Below are 18,330 nucleotides of genomic sequence, written 5' to 3'. Positions count from 1 at the left end.
CAGCCAGGGCATTTCCTCGACCTTCATCAGTGTTTTGTGGACAGTGTGCTTTGACCTTAAACTTTTTGGAAGCTCACAGGCAGACAAGAGGTCAGACATATACGAAGCATTTTTGAAAGGCGTTCCTGAAGCTGTTACGTCACTGCCAAATACTCGCGTAGTTATGTATTGGCAATAATGGCTGTCAGTGTAGATTGTGGCTAACCATGCTGTAGCCACATGCATTAGTCAGAGTGACAAGCTCCGCAACTTGTTTAGAGAGATAGTAGGCAGCTAGTTGAGCTTTGGCAATGTTAGCTTTATGACCATGTGCACTGAGTTGTGTCAGCAGTGCTAGTAACTCTCTGTCATGCACTTCCTGGTTAGGTGAGGCTAAAAGAATGCCATCAATGAATTGGACCAGGCTAGACTTCTTAACTGGATGTTCTGGCTTCAGGTGACTCCTTAATGCTTAATGATATATTACTGGGCTATTGTGCAGGCTCTGTGGCAGACAAGACCAAAAATATTGATCACCATCGAAAAAGAAAGCTAACCATGGCTGGCTGTCTGGATGTAGGTTACCAAACAAAAAAAACATTAGTCACATCAATGACTTAAATATTAAGGACAGTTTTAAATAAATCCATCAATCCAAAGCTGTTAAATTTGTCTTAATGACATGTCCTTAGATGTTTTATTCCTCTTTTACTACAGTGATTTACCAACAAATTTTATTTTTCTTTTTTTTTAATGAATATCATGTTTTTTGTGTGTTTAATGTCGTGCAACATCAGTAAAAAAAAGTGAAATCCTGTTAGAAGCATAAAGTCCTCTGAAGGTAATGGAAACACAGTGTGTGTACAGCGTTAATGCTGACACTGGAGACGCCTTAGAAGTTAAATGTAGTAAACATCTCATTAAAGAAAACGTCATCCTTATCAACAAGCTGTTACTCTGGAAATGATCATTTATTAGAACGAGTGCATTAATGTAAACCAGTGCTATTGTCAGAGCTGCTGTTAAAGTTCAATCAACACCTCCTGACCCAAATTAGAAAGGAGAATTTAACGCCACTGCTGTACAGATAGATAATTACAAATAAGTACAGTCTTTTAATTATTATTATTATTATTATTATTTATTTTTATTTATTTTTATTATTATTTTGTAATATGCTGTAATTTCGCAGTTTAAATAGTCAATTACAGTGTTATAATCTTTACTGAAACCTCGTACAATTCTAGTCGGTTTGTTGGAAATGTCAGGACAAACTGATATTAGAGTTCGTGTCATTTCTTTAGTTCTGGGCGTAGACAGGCAGCAAACTGTTTAATTTCCTTCTCTTTCTCCTAAACACATCTACACATCCACATATGGCGTGAGAGTTTAAGACAGAGAAGACATGTCGGTGAGGAATGCAGTTTCACAGAAACATGTGAACGGAAACATGCCAGGCGAGTACACGTGCTCAAACTTCCCCAAAAAGTCTTAAGAGAGTTAACAAATCAATATTGAACCATGCTGTTTTTACTCCAGTTTGATCATTCTACTGCAGCTCTTCTCTAATAGTGACTTCAACAAGCTGGAACGTGTACAGTGAGAATACTAACACATACAGAACTGAGACCAGTGTTAAGGCTCATTCCACCGGGTTTAGAAATGACTATTGTTATGAAATGAGCAATGTTAAATATCTCAAAGCTTGTCTAACACTCAGCCTTCTCATATGCCATGCGTCCAATATTAACAGAAGTAAAGCAGGGTTTTTTTTTTTATGCATCATTTATTAAGGTCTGTCTAAAACATGTTGTTTTTCACTTTAGCTTTTAAAGTTTTATCTGTCACATGCACAAACATACGCAGTCTGATATGCAGTGAAATGTTTACATGACTCTCCGGGACCTAGAATAGAAAAACGACACTACAAATGAAAGTATTACACTAGAAAATACAATGAAATTAACGAATATGGAAAAAAGTCAAAATTCAAAAACTGGAAATTAAGTTACAAAATGTGAAGTATAAAAATATAAAAGTGCAGGAATGCAAAAAGATATTGTGTGTGTGACAGCAGCAGTGCGATTTGAAACAAGGAGGGTGAATTGATATAAGATGTGTTTGTCAGCAGGAGAACTACTTTTACATACATTTTACATTAGTGTTTAAAATTGAAGGGGTAGTTCCTGAACTTTTGAGGCCCCTCAGCAACATCTCATTTTTTTTAATTAAAAGGCATGTTTTATTATTATTATTATTATTATTATTATTATTATTATTATTATTACCCTAAGCAATATCTCACTTTAAAGCTGCAGTATTTAACCTTCAGAAATCAGCGGTGTAGCCAGAGTTCTTTCTCAATCTCTGGGACTTTAAGACAGATCTTATTTTAAAGCAGCAGTATTTAAAAATTTGTTAAAACAAAAGTGTATCCCGGATCAGTTCTGAATCTTATGGTTCCCTAATGATATGCATGTTACTGTAAAATATACAGTATGTCTTACTTCTTCTACTTTATTATCTTCTCTTTTTTTTGTGCAGGCCCTGAGTGGCATCATAATTTAAAGTAGCAGTATGTAACCTTTGCTAGTAGTTTACAGTTGTTTCTGGACATTATTATTATTTGCATTTCTTTTACACTATTAGAGCTTTCTTTTTATCACTGTTTCATTGTTATGATTATCATAGTATTATTTGATTTTTAGGCATTTTCAAAGTATTAGATTTAAAATAAATTTAAATACTGTACTGTTATTATTTTTGCATTATTTATGTCTTTTTACAGTTTACGTTTTTGTTTCACTATTTCTCAGTTTTTTTATTTCACATTGTAAGACACTTTAAGTTGAATTTTAAATGAATATAAAATGATACTGTACATCCCTATGATGTGTTAATATAATCCAACTGTTACATTTGTTTCCAAAAAATACTCCAGATATTAATCACTTAAATCAGTTTCCATGGTTACAAATCATGGACAATCTAATTATTCTGATTCATACAGATTTTTCACATTTGATACACATTTTCAGAATCTTCTTTTGATTGTGTAAAACTGCTTTACGATAATGACAATTGCTGTACAAATAAAGGTGAATTGAATTAAATTTAATTACAGTAATTGATTATTTCGACAAACAATTAAACTCAAGGTTTTATGCAGAAAGAAAGAACAATGAAAACCACCGTGTGTAGAAAGCAGACTCTAAAAGCCCCGTCCCTCCCAGCGGGTGAAGCATCACCAATAAAAAGCCTGTTTGGAATTTTGAGATCTTATAGCACGTAACTGATATCAGGCAGATAATTACAGGGCGGAGATTAATCAAATGCTCACATGTGTATTCCTATACGTCTCGGATTTCTCATATGTCTGTTTAGGCTTGTGCTCGAAAATATTAGCAAGTTTCTTTTTCTGCACGCTTACTCTCTTCTCTCTTTATTTTTGCATTGTGCATTAGATTTCCTATACAGTACACAGCTTTTTAAAGATCAAAATAAACGTGTTTAAACCACAAGCATCCTCACACACACACAAGCTGTTTCTTATTTATCCACCCAAACAATGACTTTATGACCTGGAGCCGTATTTTAATCAGCTTCATCAAATATTTGACATTTTTCTTCTGTTTTTTTTTTTTTCAAATAAAATTTTCAAGTCTTTGTCTCACATTGTTTGTTTAAAGCTGAAAATATTTAACACTGTACTTAAAAGCTTTTTTTTTTTTTGACTTTATTTGTTTCTGTCTCAAAGCTGTAATACAGTATGTCCATTTAAAGTTGCTGTATGTAACATTTTGTGACAGAGAAAGGTGTAGTCGAGGATATTTCAGAACATCCTACTTTAAATCTGCAGCCATGGCTTTAAAGTTGCCGTATGTGATTTTTTTTTTTTAAATGTTCAGAATTAAAGGTATAGTTACTGTACATATATTTCTAAACTTTTCATGGACCTAAATTCTTTAAAGTTGCAATATTACAACTTTTTAGGGCCTTTAATCGCATCCTACTTTAAAGCTGCAGTATGTAACCTTTTTGTGTTCACAATTAAAGATGTAACTTGGGTAACTTCAGTGTTATTGGGGGCCATAGATGACATCCTACACATTAAATCTGCAGTACTTATGTTAAAGTACAAATACTTTTGTAAAATGTAGTTACAAGTAGAAGTACAACTTAAAATGTTTACTAAAGTAGATGTACTAAGTACATGCTCTACAATACTTTTGTACTTTAAGTACTGCACAAAGAAACTCATTTTTCTGGATTTCTATCTGACAAAATTACTGATGAACAGAATTTTAAAGAATTTGAAACAGAATTAAAGCTGATGCTGATCTTCAGGTAGCCTGAACCTTTTATACTCTGTAGAATGCAAGTATTCTACGCAATTAAACCTGGTCATACTGCAAGCGTACAGAATACAAAAAGGTTATCTTTATAATTATAAACTTATTTTTTTATTGCTAAAAATTGTCATCGGTGTAAAAAACAGACTAAACAAAAATACTCATGTAAAGTACAGATACACAAAAAATACTTAAGTACAATAATGCAGTAGTTGCACTTTATTACTTGCGAGCTCTGAGTATACAGTATAATCTTTGCTGTTTAAAAATAAATGCGTTATTATAGGCGTTCTAAGCGATATTCTTCATTAAAGGTGCCGTATGTTACCTTTGTTGTTTAAAATGAGAATTAAACAGATTGATGTTATAAACTCCTAAACCTAAACCTAATCCGCAATGAAATTAATTTTAATGTAATTTTACCAGATTATAGGTCAACCACCAAATCCCAGAATGTTAAAACAACAGACGTTCAAGTCAACGATCAGAGCGCTAATGTGTATACATTTTTAAGGCGCATCTTAAAAATGATAATTGGTATGAAGTATTTCACATCACTGTAGCTACTGTAATGTACAACATGCACATTATGAATGTGACTGAGAAGAAATCCTATACCTTATTTTGGCTCGTAGCTTCTAACGTATCGGATCAAACGTGGTTAATTATTCATGCGTGGATCAGCTAGATCAATAAGCAAACCGCTATTATCATGATTCATGCTAACGTTACTAGCCGTGACCGGACTTCCTGTCTGAGATATGTGAAGAGTTAAACATTAACAGCTACTCAGAGCCTCAGACATGTCTCATAATAAACTTTGCTCCTGTGTGTTTTGTCCCAGCGCAGGTTCAGGCCTGTCAGACTGGGCGTGGCTGTGTGGAGACACAATCTCCAACCTAACATACTGTAGCTGCAGGGGATTAGTCCGGCTTTCTGTCTCAGCTTCATCATAAACACTGACTGAAGTTTGGTGCGTCAGGGAAGCTTCTGATTATACAGTAGCTGCACGATTTGTGCGTGTTTTTAAAGTTAATAAATAAAAAATCTGCTGCACAACCATAAAGAAATGAGCAAAACATGTCTCAGAGCTAATAGGTTATGTTAATTTAAACACATGAGACATGCTTATATTACAATACTTATCATCAACATTTATTATTACTATTATTATTATTATTACTACACTGTCTGGCCAAATAAAAAAAAAATCACCATTTTAAAAGGTTCAAATTATTGGGCTGCATTAAGCAAAGAAATAACTGTAACTGAGTTAAGAACCCTTCAATACATTATTAAAACATGGAAAGATATTACTGAATCATCAACTCTGTTGGAGAAATGTGGTCGGGAAAAAAAGATCACGAATGGGGATCACTTAAACACTTGGTGATGCTGCATGGTGAAAAATCTACAGTAAAAACCAGAGCTATGTTTAATAGTGAAAGTAAGAGCATTTCAGAGCTTCAGTTTGTTAGGGAGCATAAAGACTAAAGTTTGGAGTGATGGAAAAAGGTCATGTGACCTGATGAGTCCAGACCGAGCCTATTCCAGAGTGATGGGCGTGTCAGGGTAGGAAGGGAAACGCCCTAAAGCGATGCACCCATTATGCATAGTGTCCCCTGTACAAGCGTCTGGAGACAGTGTTATGATCTGGGGTTGCTTCAGTCGCTCATCACTTCTATGAAGTTTTTCTTTCCTGACGGCATGAACATATTCTAGGGCTCAGGATATTAAAGAAACATTTTCATACATAAACTGCAGACTACAGTGTGGGCTGTAATCGAGATATAAAGGAGACAACAACAACAACAACAAAAATCTATTGGCCAGGCAGTAAATTATTATTATTATTATTATTATTATTATTACCAAGTTCACTTCAGATGTATTGAATTGTTTCTTTACTAAAATCTGACCAAAGTTTTTAAACTGATTACATTTTGTGCTCCCAAGGAGCAAGGGAATATTTGTAATATAATTATTTATGTGTATGGCATAAAGCCAACTGAAAAAATATTTTTTTTTTACATTTGTTTCTATTGTATAAGCAGATATTGTACAATAAGCAGGTGATTTAACTGATCACTGATTAAACTGATCACTGGTTTAACTGATCACTGATTAAACTGATCACTGGTTTAACTGATCACTGATTAAACTGATCACTTATTTAACTGATCACTGATTAAACTGATCACTTATTTAACTGATTAAGTATTTAACTGATCACTGATTAAACTGATCACTGATTAAACTGATCACTGATTAAACTGATCACTGGTTTAACTGATCACTGATTAAACTGATCACTGGTTTAACTGATCACTGATTAAACTGATCACTTATTTAACTGATCAAGTATTTAACTGATCACTGATTAAACTGATCACTTATTTAACTGATCACTCAGCTGTAAATCCATGGCAGTGAGATCAGTATTACTTATTCACTACTGCCCTCTAGTGGACATTAAAAACACAAACACAGGATGAATTACTTTAATACACACTGATGAACAGCATTTTAAAGTATTTTAACAGAATTGAAGCTGATGCTGTTGGTAACATGAGTGTGGAAATCTAGTAGAGATTTATAGAGATAAGATTTGATATAAATTTAATGAATGGAGAGCAGCAGTCTTAGCTTCTTTCATTACTTTGGTATCTTAAGGTTGTCTGAACCTTTCATACTTAAGTGCAAGTATTCTACGCAATTAAACCTGGTCATACTGCAAGCATACCTACCTGTCTGAAGTCTGTCTACTTCTTGCAAGTTTGTACTGTACATACACACTACCAGTCAAAAGTTTGTACACTCCTTTTAATTTCATGGTCTATCCTGATTTTTATTTGTTTCTACACTGTAAAAAAACACTAAAGGCGTTTATACATCAAATACACAATAATCTCTTCTGAACAGTTGATATTGAGATGTATATCTGCTACTGACGCTCTGTAAATCCTTCATAACGGCTCTAATCTGAGGTGCTGGTTGTTAATTGGTCATTTCTGAGGCTGGTGACTCTAAATGAACTTCTCCTCTGCAGCAGAGCTCAGTTTTGGTCTTGCTTTCCTGGGAAGGTCTTTACGAAAGACAGTTTCATCATGGAGTTTGATGGGTTTCACAAACGCACTCGACACAATACTGTTCTTCTTCAAGAACAGCTGACCTTCTTGTATAAAAATAACAACTGACTGTTGCTGTTGTTACATAATTATGTAATTCCATATGTATTATTTCACAGTTTAAAAAAAGAAAAAAAAACCTGTATTGTTCTACAATGTAGAAAATAAATCACATGTCAAAAAAGAACAAAACAAATTTAAATATTAGTTTAATTATATTATATAAATATTATATTCATTTAATTAATAAAGAAATACAAAATAAGTCAAAATGATGAGTTAGCAGGTCAAAGTGAAATAAATAGTACAAAAATTACTAACTGTACTAAAAGTTATAAGATTCTATTTTTAAAACTTATCAAAAACAAAAAAGCATGATGAACTTGACTCGTTTCTGCATCAGACTTCTGTTTAGTGCGTTTTTTGGTCTGGAAATAAACACCAAAACGCTCAGCGCCACATGATCATGTTTTATTCCACAGACTGAATGATAAACAGATGTTTCACAACCACATCATTTCCATGCACTCAGACTAAACATTCTTCCATGTGACACTCACCTGAGGTGATACACACTTTACTCCTTGGCACAAATAAATAATTATAATAATAAAAATGTCAGCATATTAAATAAAATAAAAATAGCAAACAACATTCAACTGATCAAATACAGAAGCCAGAAAAATAAATATTTAATTACAGGTGTATTTATATAGAGAGAGGTTTGTGAATTGAACTGAAAAAAAAAAAATAATAATAATTTCGGTAAGCACTATTGCTTGTTGGAAAAAAAAAGACCCAGATCTGCATGACTGATAACCAGGATATAGTGTATGCATATAAACGAACAGCAAGATATTCGCTCATGTTAGGATTTAATGCAAAGTGCAGGATTAAGTTTTTTTTTATTATTATTATTTTTTTTTTTTACAGTTTTTCTATTTATCCCCAATATAATCGATCAGCTGAACATGTTTCTTTAGCTTCGCACTAGAGCTTAAAGCTTCTTGACATATGTTAGATTGAGCACACAACATCAGACGACGACACTGAAACTTCCTCTTTTGTTTGTTTGTTTGAAGTGTTACAGTTTTCCGTTTTGTGTTTAAATGAAACACAGCAGGAATCTCGCATCTGATATTATGACAAAGTGGGAGAGTTGACAATATCGCATAGTGTGAAAGATGTTGGTCCAAATCTACAGATAAGATTTTGGATGAGACATTTGGATGAGACAAAGACGTCCATTAGACTCATGTCAAATATTCATCTTTTCCCCTTTTTTCTTTTTTTTTTTGCTTAAATAAAAAGATTTGCAAACTGATGTTGAATATTTGGTTAAAACACAAACATTAACATTCTTACAGATCTTATAAAACAATTTCCGATCTAAATAACGATTATTTATAGAAATTACTTAAATGGTTTATATTTACAACGCAAACTTGCTTTTTGGTCTTGTGATTTTCCATTCAACAGCATTAACGTCTGATTTGTCTACATTTCTTACAGCGTTTGAAAGATTAAAACTACTTAAAATTTCTAATAAACACTGAAATGCTGTGCACTTTATGTTGTAATGTTTAAATGCCATGTCTCAAAAAAGTCTCACTCTTCTTCTCCACACTCCAGTCCAGCAGGTGGCGGTATTGCACCCAATGCTCAAAAACTCAAAAGAGGAAGCAGCGATAATCTTGTAAAATGCAAGAGTATTTAAGGAAGATGGAAGTGTTTCGTATTCTCTACAAAAGCTGTGATAGGTTTTATTCATCTTTAGGAATAAATATGTTAATTTTAGGCCATTTAAACTCTTTAACCCTTAATTTTTTTGCCTAAATAATTCATAAATCCAAAAAAAATGTAACCTTTTAAATTGCATAATAGACTAAATCGCACAGCTCTACGTGTTTTGTAAAACCGCGTTTCAGAATTGTGGAATATTTTTGTCACATCGCCCCCTGTCCCCTGTCCAGGCTCACAGCTCTAGTGCAAATCTAAAGCGGCAGCAACGCAGACACCGGACATGACTGACTGTCTCAGGCCGCGTCATGTGGAGACGATGTCTGTGAAGGCTGCCTCGTTCATGAAAGTACAACCGCGTATACTTTTTGCGTTTTCGTATTGGGTGTAGCATACAGGTTCTCCAGACCTGCAGGTGGCACTGTGCTTTTCACAATAAAACTGCTGCTACTATGGCAACGCAGATCACTAGGAAGAAGAAGAACTGCTTATAAATAAATCAGTGGTTGAGGACAAGAAGTTTAATGTGCTTACCGATGATCTGTTTGGACACACCTTATTAGTCGATTCTGCTTATCGTTACATTCTAGTGTGAAGAACGCCGACTTCTTCCCCTGATCAACTACATTTGGTGTAAAAACGTATCTCCCTTAAATTCTTTCCTATTTTTTCATTTTTACACACAGTCGTATCACTTTTCACCTCCTCACGTCTCAGATACACACAGCTTTATAGTTTGTAGTGATGATTCCAGCACTCTAGTGGTGGCACCAGGATAAATGTTTGGCTAATAAGCTATTTATATCCTCACAATATTAATTTTTTTGTTTGTTTTTGCACTCAATATTCCATTACCACAATATTCACAACATATATACATACATCACGGTTTGGCCACACTACAGATAATGTAGAGAAAGCAGGAGAACTACACCGCTACAGTGAGGAGAGAGAGTAACGCCGCAGCTGAGGGCGGGTCTTATCCGGGGGTGGGGTGGGGTTTATATTTAAGGACCAGAGATACACAGGAGACGATAAATGAATAGAACGGATGTATGAGCGGCTCAGTGTTTGGACTCTCGGGGGTAAAACTCAGCCAGCGTGCTCTGTGGGATCCTCTTCAGCATCTCCTTGGGGAAGATTCGCATCAGCTGCCAGCCGATGTCCAGGGTCTCGTACACGGTGCGGTTTTCATAAGCGCCTGGGAGGATGAAGAAAGAGGCATGGAGATCACTTTCTAACTATTAAAATTAGGGCAAAATTTGTTATTAATAATGCAATTTAACATTACTGACTAAGAACGCCTGAAAAATGTCTGGTAGAATTTTTGGTAGAATTTGTCTAAATTATTAATATTTGCTTAAACATTAATCATTAAGTGAATATACATTTATTGTGATTCTTTAAGGAGACATATAAGCTAAATACATTTTTGGATCAAGTTAATTATAACTGCATGACTAGCCCCCATTTATAAGATTTGGGCACTTTTTTTGACACTGTTTTTAAAACATGGAATTTTGTATCATTTAAGCGTGAAAAAAAAAAAAAAAAAAAAAAATATATATATATATATATATATATATAAATTAAAATCAGGAAGCGGCAAATGATTTTTCACTGCACTGTAGTTCATGTAAAAACTGAATGTTATTTAAATAAAATGCAATTTTATGAGTTATACATCCCCACATCGCTTACAGTACATGTGTACGTGACTCACCTTGAGAAATAAAATTCTTCTCAAACTTCTGCAGGAACTCCAGGTAGAGCAGATCATCAGCCGTCAGAGCTTCTTCTCCCACTACAGCCTTCATGGCCTGGACGTCCTTCCCGATGGCGTAACACGCGTACTGACAACAGATGATCCACTTTACACACTCGTACTGCACTCCATTATTTACAATACAGCTATAGATATACACACATTCATGTGCCTTTGTGATCATGTGATCAGCTTTGACTCTCACCAGCTGGTTGGAGACGTCCGAGTGGTCCTTGCGCGTCATTCCCTCTCCGATGGCCGACTTCATGAGTCGAGACAGAGACGGCAGCACGTTGATCGGGGGGTAGATCTGCACAATCACACACGTCTCAGTGAGTAAGATGTTACCATAGAAACACTAAAGTATGCATTAACATAAACTCACGTTACTGTCAGTGCTGCTGTTACACTCCCCTGACTGACCTGTCTGTTGTGAAGCTGTCGGTCCACGTAGATCTGACCCTCTGTGATGTAGCCGGTCAAATCAGGAATGGGATGCGTGATGTCTGTGGTGAAGTGAGAAAACAGAGTATAGTAATGCAGCTCTGTGAGTAAATAGAGTGTGATTTGCCCGTCCCTCTCTCTCAGACTAACCATCATTGGGCATGGTGAGGATGGGGATCTGAGTGATGGAGCCATTACGGCCCTCCACTCGCCCGGCCCGCTCGTAGATTGTCGCCAGATCGGTGTACATGTAACCGGGGAAACCGCGGCGTCCGGGTACCTCCTCTCTCGCTGCAGACACCTTGGAATAAATTTTACATTTCAGAGATCTTAAAAATATAAAGCACGGATCTCATACAGAGTTAGTTTTAGGTTTAGTTTTAGGAGAAGTAAACAGTGTCAGGGTTAACAGGGTTAACTTTTTTAATCAAAGTTAAGGGAACATTACGGGTTTTGAAGTTATGATTTGGGTTTACTGTTTGATTTAAGCTCCCCCAGTACTGATTTGTCTGACCTCTCTCAGGGCTTCAGCGTAGGAGCTCATGTCAGTTAGGATGACCAGGACATGTTTCTCACACTGATAGGCCAGGAACTCAGCAGCAGTCAGCGCTAGACGGGGAGTGATGATGCGTTCAATCCTAAACACGGAAGTAATCCACCATCAGGACACGTGATACACTGCCAGCATTTACAGACAGCTTGGTAGACGAAACTGTGCAACATGTGCTGACGGTACACAAGTGGATATCTGTGCTTACGTGGGATCATTGGCCAGATTGAGGAACAAGCACACGTTGTCCATGGAGCCGTTCTCCTCAAAGTCAGACTTGAAAAATCTAGCAGTCTCCATGTTCACCTAAAGAGAGAATGAGTTTCGCAAAATCACACTGTGACCTTCAGATATAAAACCCAGCATATCCAGGAACAGACAGCCTCATCCATTAATCAGGAAGTAAAAAACATGGCATTGAACTTGGACCTGGATGACAATGTTCTTCTTACCCCCATGGCAGCAAACACAATGGCAAAGTTCTCCTCGCTGTAGTCCATCACGTCTTTGGACTTCTTGACCAGGCCGGCCTGCCGACAGATCTGCGCTGCGATCTGAAATCACAAACAGCCAGAAACGATGGAAAAACACCTTCAAGACACTGAGAAGTCTGCAGTGGAATGAGATGTGCTAATGTAAAAACCTTAATTTCTGTTTAGTTTTAGGGCACAGGCAATTGGAAATTAATATCTGATATTATTATTAATATCTGTCTGTGCAATCGGACACAAATGGGGGTCCAAGCACTATTGCTAAAGAAATGCCGTACTCTAATTAAAACATCTTTTTAATTGTAACAGATTTTCATTTAACAATTTCTTTATATATTACACATAATGTAATGGTTTTAAGATTAGTTATTATTCATGAAGATACAGTAATGGAATCAACCCCTTTATTACTTTATAATTTACACAATAAGAATTATTGTATTATTGGCAATAAAGGGGCCAGCTCTAAAGATAATCTAAAAAGATCTAAAAATAAATGTTCTCCAAAAGGTGGTTTTAATCTGTCAGTGAACCAGACCTCGTTATGTGGAAGACCAGCTGCAGAGAAAATGGGGATTTTCTGCCCCCTGGCGATGCTGTTCATGCCGTCGATGGCGGAGATGCCGGTCTGGATCATCTCCTCGGGGTAGATACGGCACTGTGGGTTGATGGGCTGGCCTGGAAAAGCAGTGGAGGCGTAGGAGCAGGTGGAGGAAGCAAATGTTTAGCCACGTGGCCTCAGAGCCTCCACAGTACACAAAATGACAAAAGCTTTCCTCGAACAATAAGTGGTGTTTACTTTAGTCTGTATTTCATTTCTACTAAATGGTGGACCATTAAAACACTCATATTCACCTTGATACACTACTGAAATAAAAATATATATATATTAAAAGAAATCAGAAAATTATGATTGTGTTACAATATTTAAAGGTTTAAAGAAGCTATGTGTAATTCGACCAAGGGAATTTCAGGGCCAGAAAAATTAACAGAGGAGTCTAAGAGGAAAAGATAACAGCTTAATTTTTTTCTTTGGAGTTTTTAAGAACCTGTGTCTTTAAAGTAATTTGAGACTAAAAGCTTTTCTATGGAAAATTATAAATTGATTAATATGGGGGTTGAGTTACAAAAACAAAATCTAATAAAATAGATCCATTTATAGATCCAGTAGATAGATATATAGATAGATAAAAGGTAATATAAATTTCCTCTTTATTATATATTAACCTGGGAATTTCTACATCATAATATATTAACTCCTTCCTGTATTCGCATGTTGTCCCTTAATTGGCTCTTATTATTTTATGACACAATAACACTTCCTTGTTGTGTGTTTAACGTGTAACTGCTTTCCTAATTAAATATATTCAGCTCCTGCTGGTCCTTAAATTAACGGCGGAAACAAAAAAAACAAAAAACAAACAAAAGGCACAGATAATTTACCCATGATGTCCAAGTAATCCTCAGCCAAGACAGCCGGCCCTCTGTCGATTGGCTTTCCCGATCCGTTAAACACACGCCCTGGAAATACAATCAGGATTAACAAATTATTATTTTTTTTAATTACATCTACTGGGCTAAAAATGAGCTGTTCTCACCCAGCATGTCCTCCGACACGGGTGTGCGTAAAATGTCCCCTGTAAATTCACAGCTTGTCTTCTTGGCATCAATGCCTGACGTTCCTTCAAACACCTGAAACCACGAGAGATCATGTCACTGAAAGGCGTGTCTCAGGTTTATTAAATTAGTGAAGTTAAAACAACAGCAAGGACATGAAAAGCGCCGCTCACCTGGACGACGGCTTTGGAGCCGGTGACCTCCAGCACCTGGCCGCTGCGCTTCGTGCCATCCGGGAGGGTCAAGTGGACGATCTCGGCGTACCTGGGAAACTGCATTAGAGGCAGCTTTAACTTTAATATGCTTACGTTTTTTCCTAAACTTATCGTAACATATGATAACATATGTTCTTAAAATAAACTCTGCTTATTAAACATACTGACGTGCTAAAAATGGAGATGTTTACATGAGACACATTTGATTCTTTTTAGGGCTGTAAATACATGAAATAAATATAATTCATACGCATAAAAGTTACGTTTTTTTCAAAATGTGTATGACTTTTCGGCTTTTTGCACAAAAATTGTTGATTATTTATGTCTGCAAATGTATGCATAATGCGTTCAAAGCACCTGATCACGATTTTTTAAATCTACCCTCCAGTAATTTTTTTATCAACTCTATTTAAAAAGTGTTTTCAGCTTAGTTTCAGCCAAGTTTCTGAATCAAATATTATACTGAGCCACGATTCACGTGACTAATTAAATCTTTAAAAAAAAAAAAAAAAAACTATTAAAAAATATTTTTGCATTCTGCGTTTTTATGCATTTATTTTAAAGGGGATTGGTCGTGTTATACAAACTACTTTACCCAACAAACTAACTAAATAAATATTGTAATCACTGCTTAAACATTCAGCCTTTAATTTTTTTACACATTAATTGCAATTCTTTGAGATTAAATATAAACCAAACTCATCATTAAATGTCATTAACATGTACAAGCCAGATGAGACCTTAAAAAAAAAAAAAGTTCATATTAAAATATTATTCATTATTATTATTATTATTACCTTCACTTGGTCCAAGATCACCAAAGGGCCGTTAACACCTGATACGGTTTTATATGCTGTGGAAAAACAAACAATAATAGTTCTTGAACTAAAAGACAAAGCATTTGCAAAATTTTAACTTAGAAAAAACTAAAAACAGAAACAGCTTAAGTTTTTGTCATATTTGTAGCATTAGAAGTTAACACAAATATCTGACCACATGCTCAAATTTGATTTGTTTTATTTAAATATAAACTACTGTAATGTACTTTTTCATGCTCAACCCCTTAACCATAGAGCATTATAACAGCTTTATAACAACAATTAGGCTGACAATTAACTGTACATAATTTTTTTTTGGAAAAATGAAATAAAAACAGCAACATCTCAATTTATGATCAGTTTATGGTCGTATATATACAGTGGGGAAAAAAAGTAATTAGTCAGCCACCAATTGTGCAAGTTCTCTCATTTACGTAAAAAGATGCGAGAGGCCTGTAATTTTCATTATCGGTATACCTCAACTATAAGAGACAAAATAATAAAAAAAAAAAAAAAATCAGATTATCAAAAATTTGAATCAAATTATGGTGGAAAACAAGTATTTGGTCAATAACAAAATTTCATCTTAATACTTGATGATGAGGGTCAAATGTTTTCTGTAAGTCCTCACAAGGTTTTCGCACACTGTTGCTGGTATTTTGGCCCATTCCTCCATGCAGATTTCCTTTGTTGCCCGGGCGGTGTGTTTGGGATCATTGTCATGCTGAAAGACCCAGGCACGTTTCATCTTCAATGCCCTAGCTGATGAGATGCCCTTGAGGTTTTCACTTAAAATCTCACGATACATGGCCCCATTCATTCTTTCCTTTATACGGATCAGTCATCCTGGTTCCTTTGCAGAAAAACAGTCCCAACGCATGATGTTTCCACCCCCATGCTTCACAGTAGGTATGGTGTACTTTGGATGCAACTCAGCATTCTTTCCAAACACGGCGAGTTTTTAACCAAAATGTTCTATTTTGGTTTCCTCTGACCATATGACATTCTCCCAATCCTCTTCTGGATCATTCAAATGCTCTCTAGCAAACTTTAGAGAGCCTGGACATTTGCTGGCTTAAGCAGGGGGACACATTTGCACACCAGAGCCATTTCAAACTTCTATACTTCTAAATTTCTGTTTTGACAAATTTCTATATTTCTATATCTGTTATATTAATATTTTGTTCTCATTTCACTAGTTAATCTTATTTTTTCAACATATCTCTTTTATTACAGTATATTTTTTGTACAGCATATTTTACTAGATAATTTTGTTCTTAACGTATTTCTTTTATTCATATTTATTTTCTTATGTATAAGCTTTTATTTTTTTAAGGTCACTGGCAGTCGTGTAAGCATTTCACTGCATATCGTACTGTGTATGACTGTGTATGTGACAAAAAATTTACATTTGATTTGAATTTGAAACATCTGGCACTGCAGGATTTGAGTCCCTGGTGGCGCAGTGTGTTACTGATGGTAGCCTTTGTTACTTTGGTCCCAGCTCTCTGCAGGTCATTCACTAGGTCCCCCGTGTGGTTCTGGGATTTTTGCTCACAGTTCTTGTGATCGTTTTGCCCCCACGGGGTGAGATCTTGTGTGGAGCCCCAGATCGAGGGAGATTATCAGTCATCTTGTATGTCTTCCGTTTTCTAATAATTGCTCCCACAGTTGATTTCTTTACACCAAGCTGCTTACCTATCGCAGATTCAGTCTTCCCAGCTTGGTGCAGCTCGACAATTTTGTTTCTGGTGTCCTTTGACAACTCTTTGGTCTTGGCCATAGTGGAGTTTGGAGTGTGACTGTTTGAGGTGGTGGACAGGTGTCTTTTAACTATACTGATAACGAGTTCAAACAGATGCCATTAATACAGGTAACGAGTGGAGGAAGTTACAGGTCTGTGAGAGCCTGAAATCTTGCTTGTTTGTAGGTGACCAAATATTTATTTTCCGCCATAATTTGCAAATAAATTCTTAAAAAATCCTACAATGTGATTTTCTGGATTTTTTTCCCCTTATTTTGTCACTCATAGTTGAAATATACCTATGATGAAAATTACAGGCCTCTCGCATCTTTTTAATTGAGAGAACTTTCACAATTGGTGGCTGAAGAAATACTTTTTGCCCCACTGTAACACTAGAACTTATGCTAAACTGTGATATATTTGTCTACTTAGCTCTAATATGTTGATTTGTTTTATTGTAACAATAAGCAATAAGAGTTTACATGTATTATTATTATTATTATTATGTTTAACCCTTTGACTATACTGCATTATAACAGCTTTATAACAACAACCAGGCTTACAGTAAGCTGTAAATGATGCTGTTTTTCAAAATGCAAACAATGCTGCATATTTTAACCTTGAATTATAATAAAATGATGATGCATTTATTAACCAATAAGCTTTCTGTTGATGCACCTTATTTATTATAAACATCTGGACAAACTGCAAACCTAAAGCACAAAATATGGATATAAATTACACATAATAAAATATTATACAAAAAAACAACAACAACAATGCATTATTTAGTAAACAAAGCATGAAGCTATTGAAGCATCAGCTATTGCATAAGTTTAAGGAAGAATATGAGATTAAAATACATAAACACATTTATTTGCTTTGATATTAAGGTTTTATTTTAATCACATTACAGCTGATGGTCACAGAATGATCAGACGCCGGCTAAGCCGATAAATGCTAACTCATACGAGTAAATGCACAAATAACAGTCCTTCTTATTTATTTCTATTCTATCACATCATCGAGGTTAATGAAAGATAAATAAACCGAGTGTGTTTCTTGTTATCTAACCCCGTCATTCATTCGCTGCATCATTAACGGTCTATCATCCTGCGCACGGCTAAGGGCTGGGTCCAAATCGCACGCTTTTAGAAGCACAGTGCACTACATAGGGTGTAACAGACGTTACGTTTCACTCTACGAAGCGCACTTAGGGGATAGATTTGAACCACGGCCTTCGCTTGCTGCATAACTGCCTAGCAGAAATGAAAGAGGATTAAAATGCGACTCACTCAGCCTCGGTTGAGAGATGTAGTCGCGGGTGACTGCGAGGACGTGCTCCCGAGAGGCAGCAGGTTTGTGTCCGCTGACAGCCGAGGTAAACTCGTTCACGGCTCCGCTCACCATTCCCCTAAGCGCCTTCATGATTAGCGGTGTTAGCTTAGCCTAGCCTCTGCGCCGACAGAAAGCTAGCGGGTCGTGAC

The 18,330-nt window shown here is 35.7% G+C and overlaps 1 protein-coding gene across 1 annotated transcript; it reads right to left on the bottom strand.

The window, feature by feature from the left end:
* Positions 1-7,916: 7,916 nt before the first annotated feature.
* atp6v1b2 (ATPase H+ transporting V1 subunit B2) lies at positions 7,917-18,324 on the bottom strand. The gene is made up of 14 exons (XM_053476237.1): positions 18,139-18,324; positions 15,079-15,134; positions 14,240-14,338; positions 14,048-14,141; positions 13,893-13,970; positions 12,988-13,127; positions 12,411-12,512; positions 12,167-12,264; positions 11,923-12,046; positions 11,559-11,709; positions 11,388-11,470; positions 11,170-11,274; positions 10,923-11,052; positions 7,917-10,400 (listed from the first exon to the last, which is right to left on the bottom strand). The coding sequence occupies exons 1-14, from the start codon at positions 18,269-18,271 to the stop codon at positions 10,264-10,266; spliced, it is 1,530 nt and encodes a 509-aa protein (XP_053332212.1). The 5' UTR covers positions 18,272-18,324; the 3' UTR covers positions 7,917-10,263.
* Between the last annotated feature and the right edge of the window lie 6 nt (positions 18,325-18,330).

The sequence above is a fragment of the Clarias gariepinus genome, chromosome 17 (assembly GCF_024256425.1).
Source record: "Clarias gariepinus isolate MV-2021 ecotype Netherlands chromosome 17, CGAR_prim_01v2, whole genome shotgun sequence".
Lineage (NCBI taxonomy): Eukaryota > Metazoa > Chordata > Actinopteri > Siluriformes > Clariidae > Clarias > Clarias gariepinus.
This window is presented reverse-complemented; position numbering and strand designations above follow the sequence as displayed.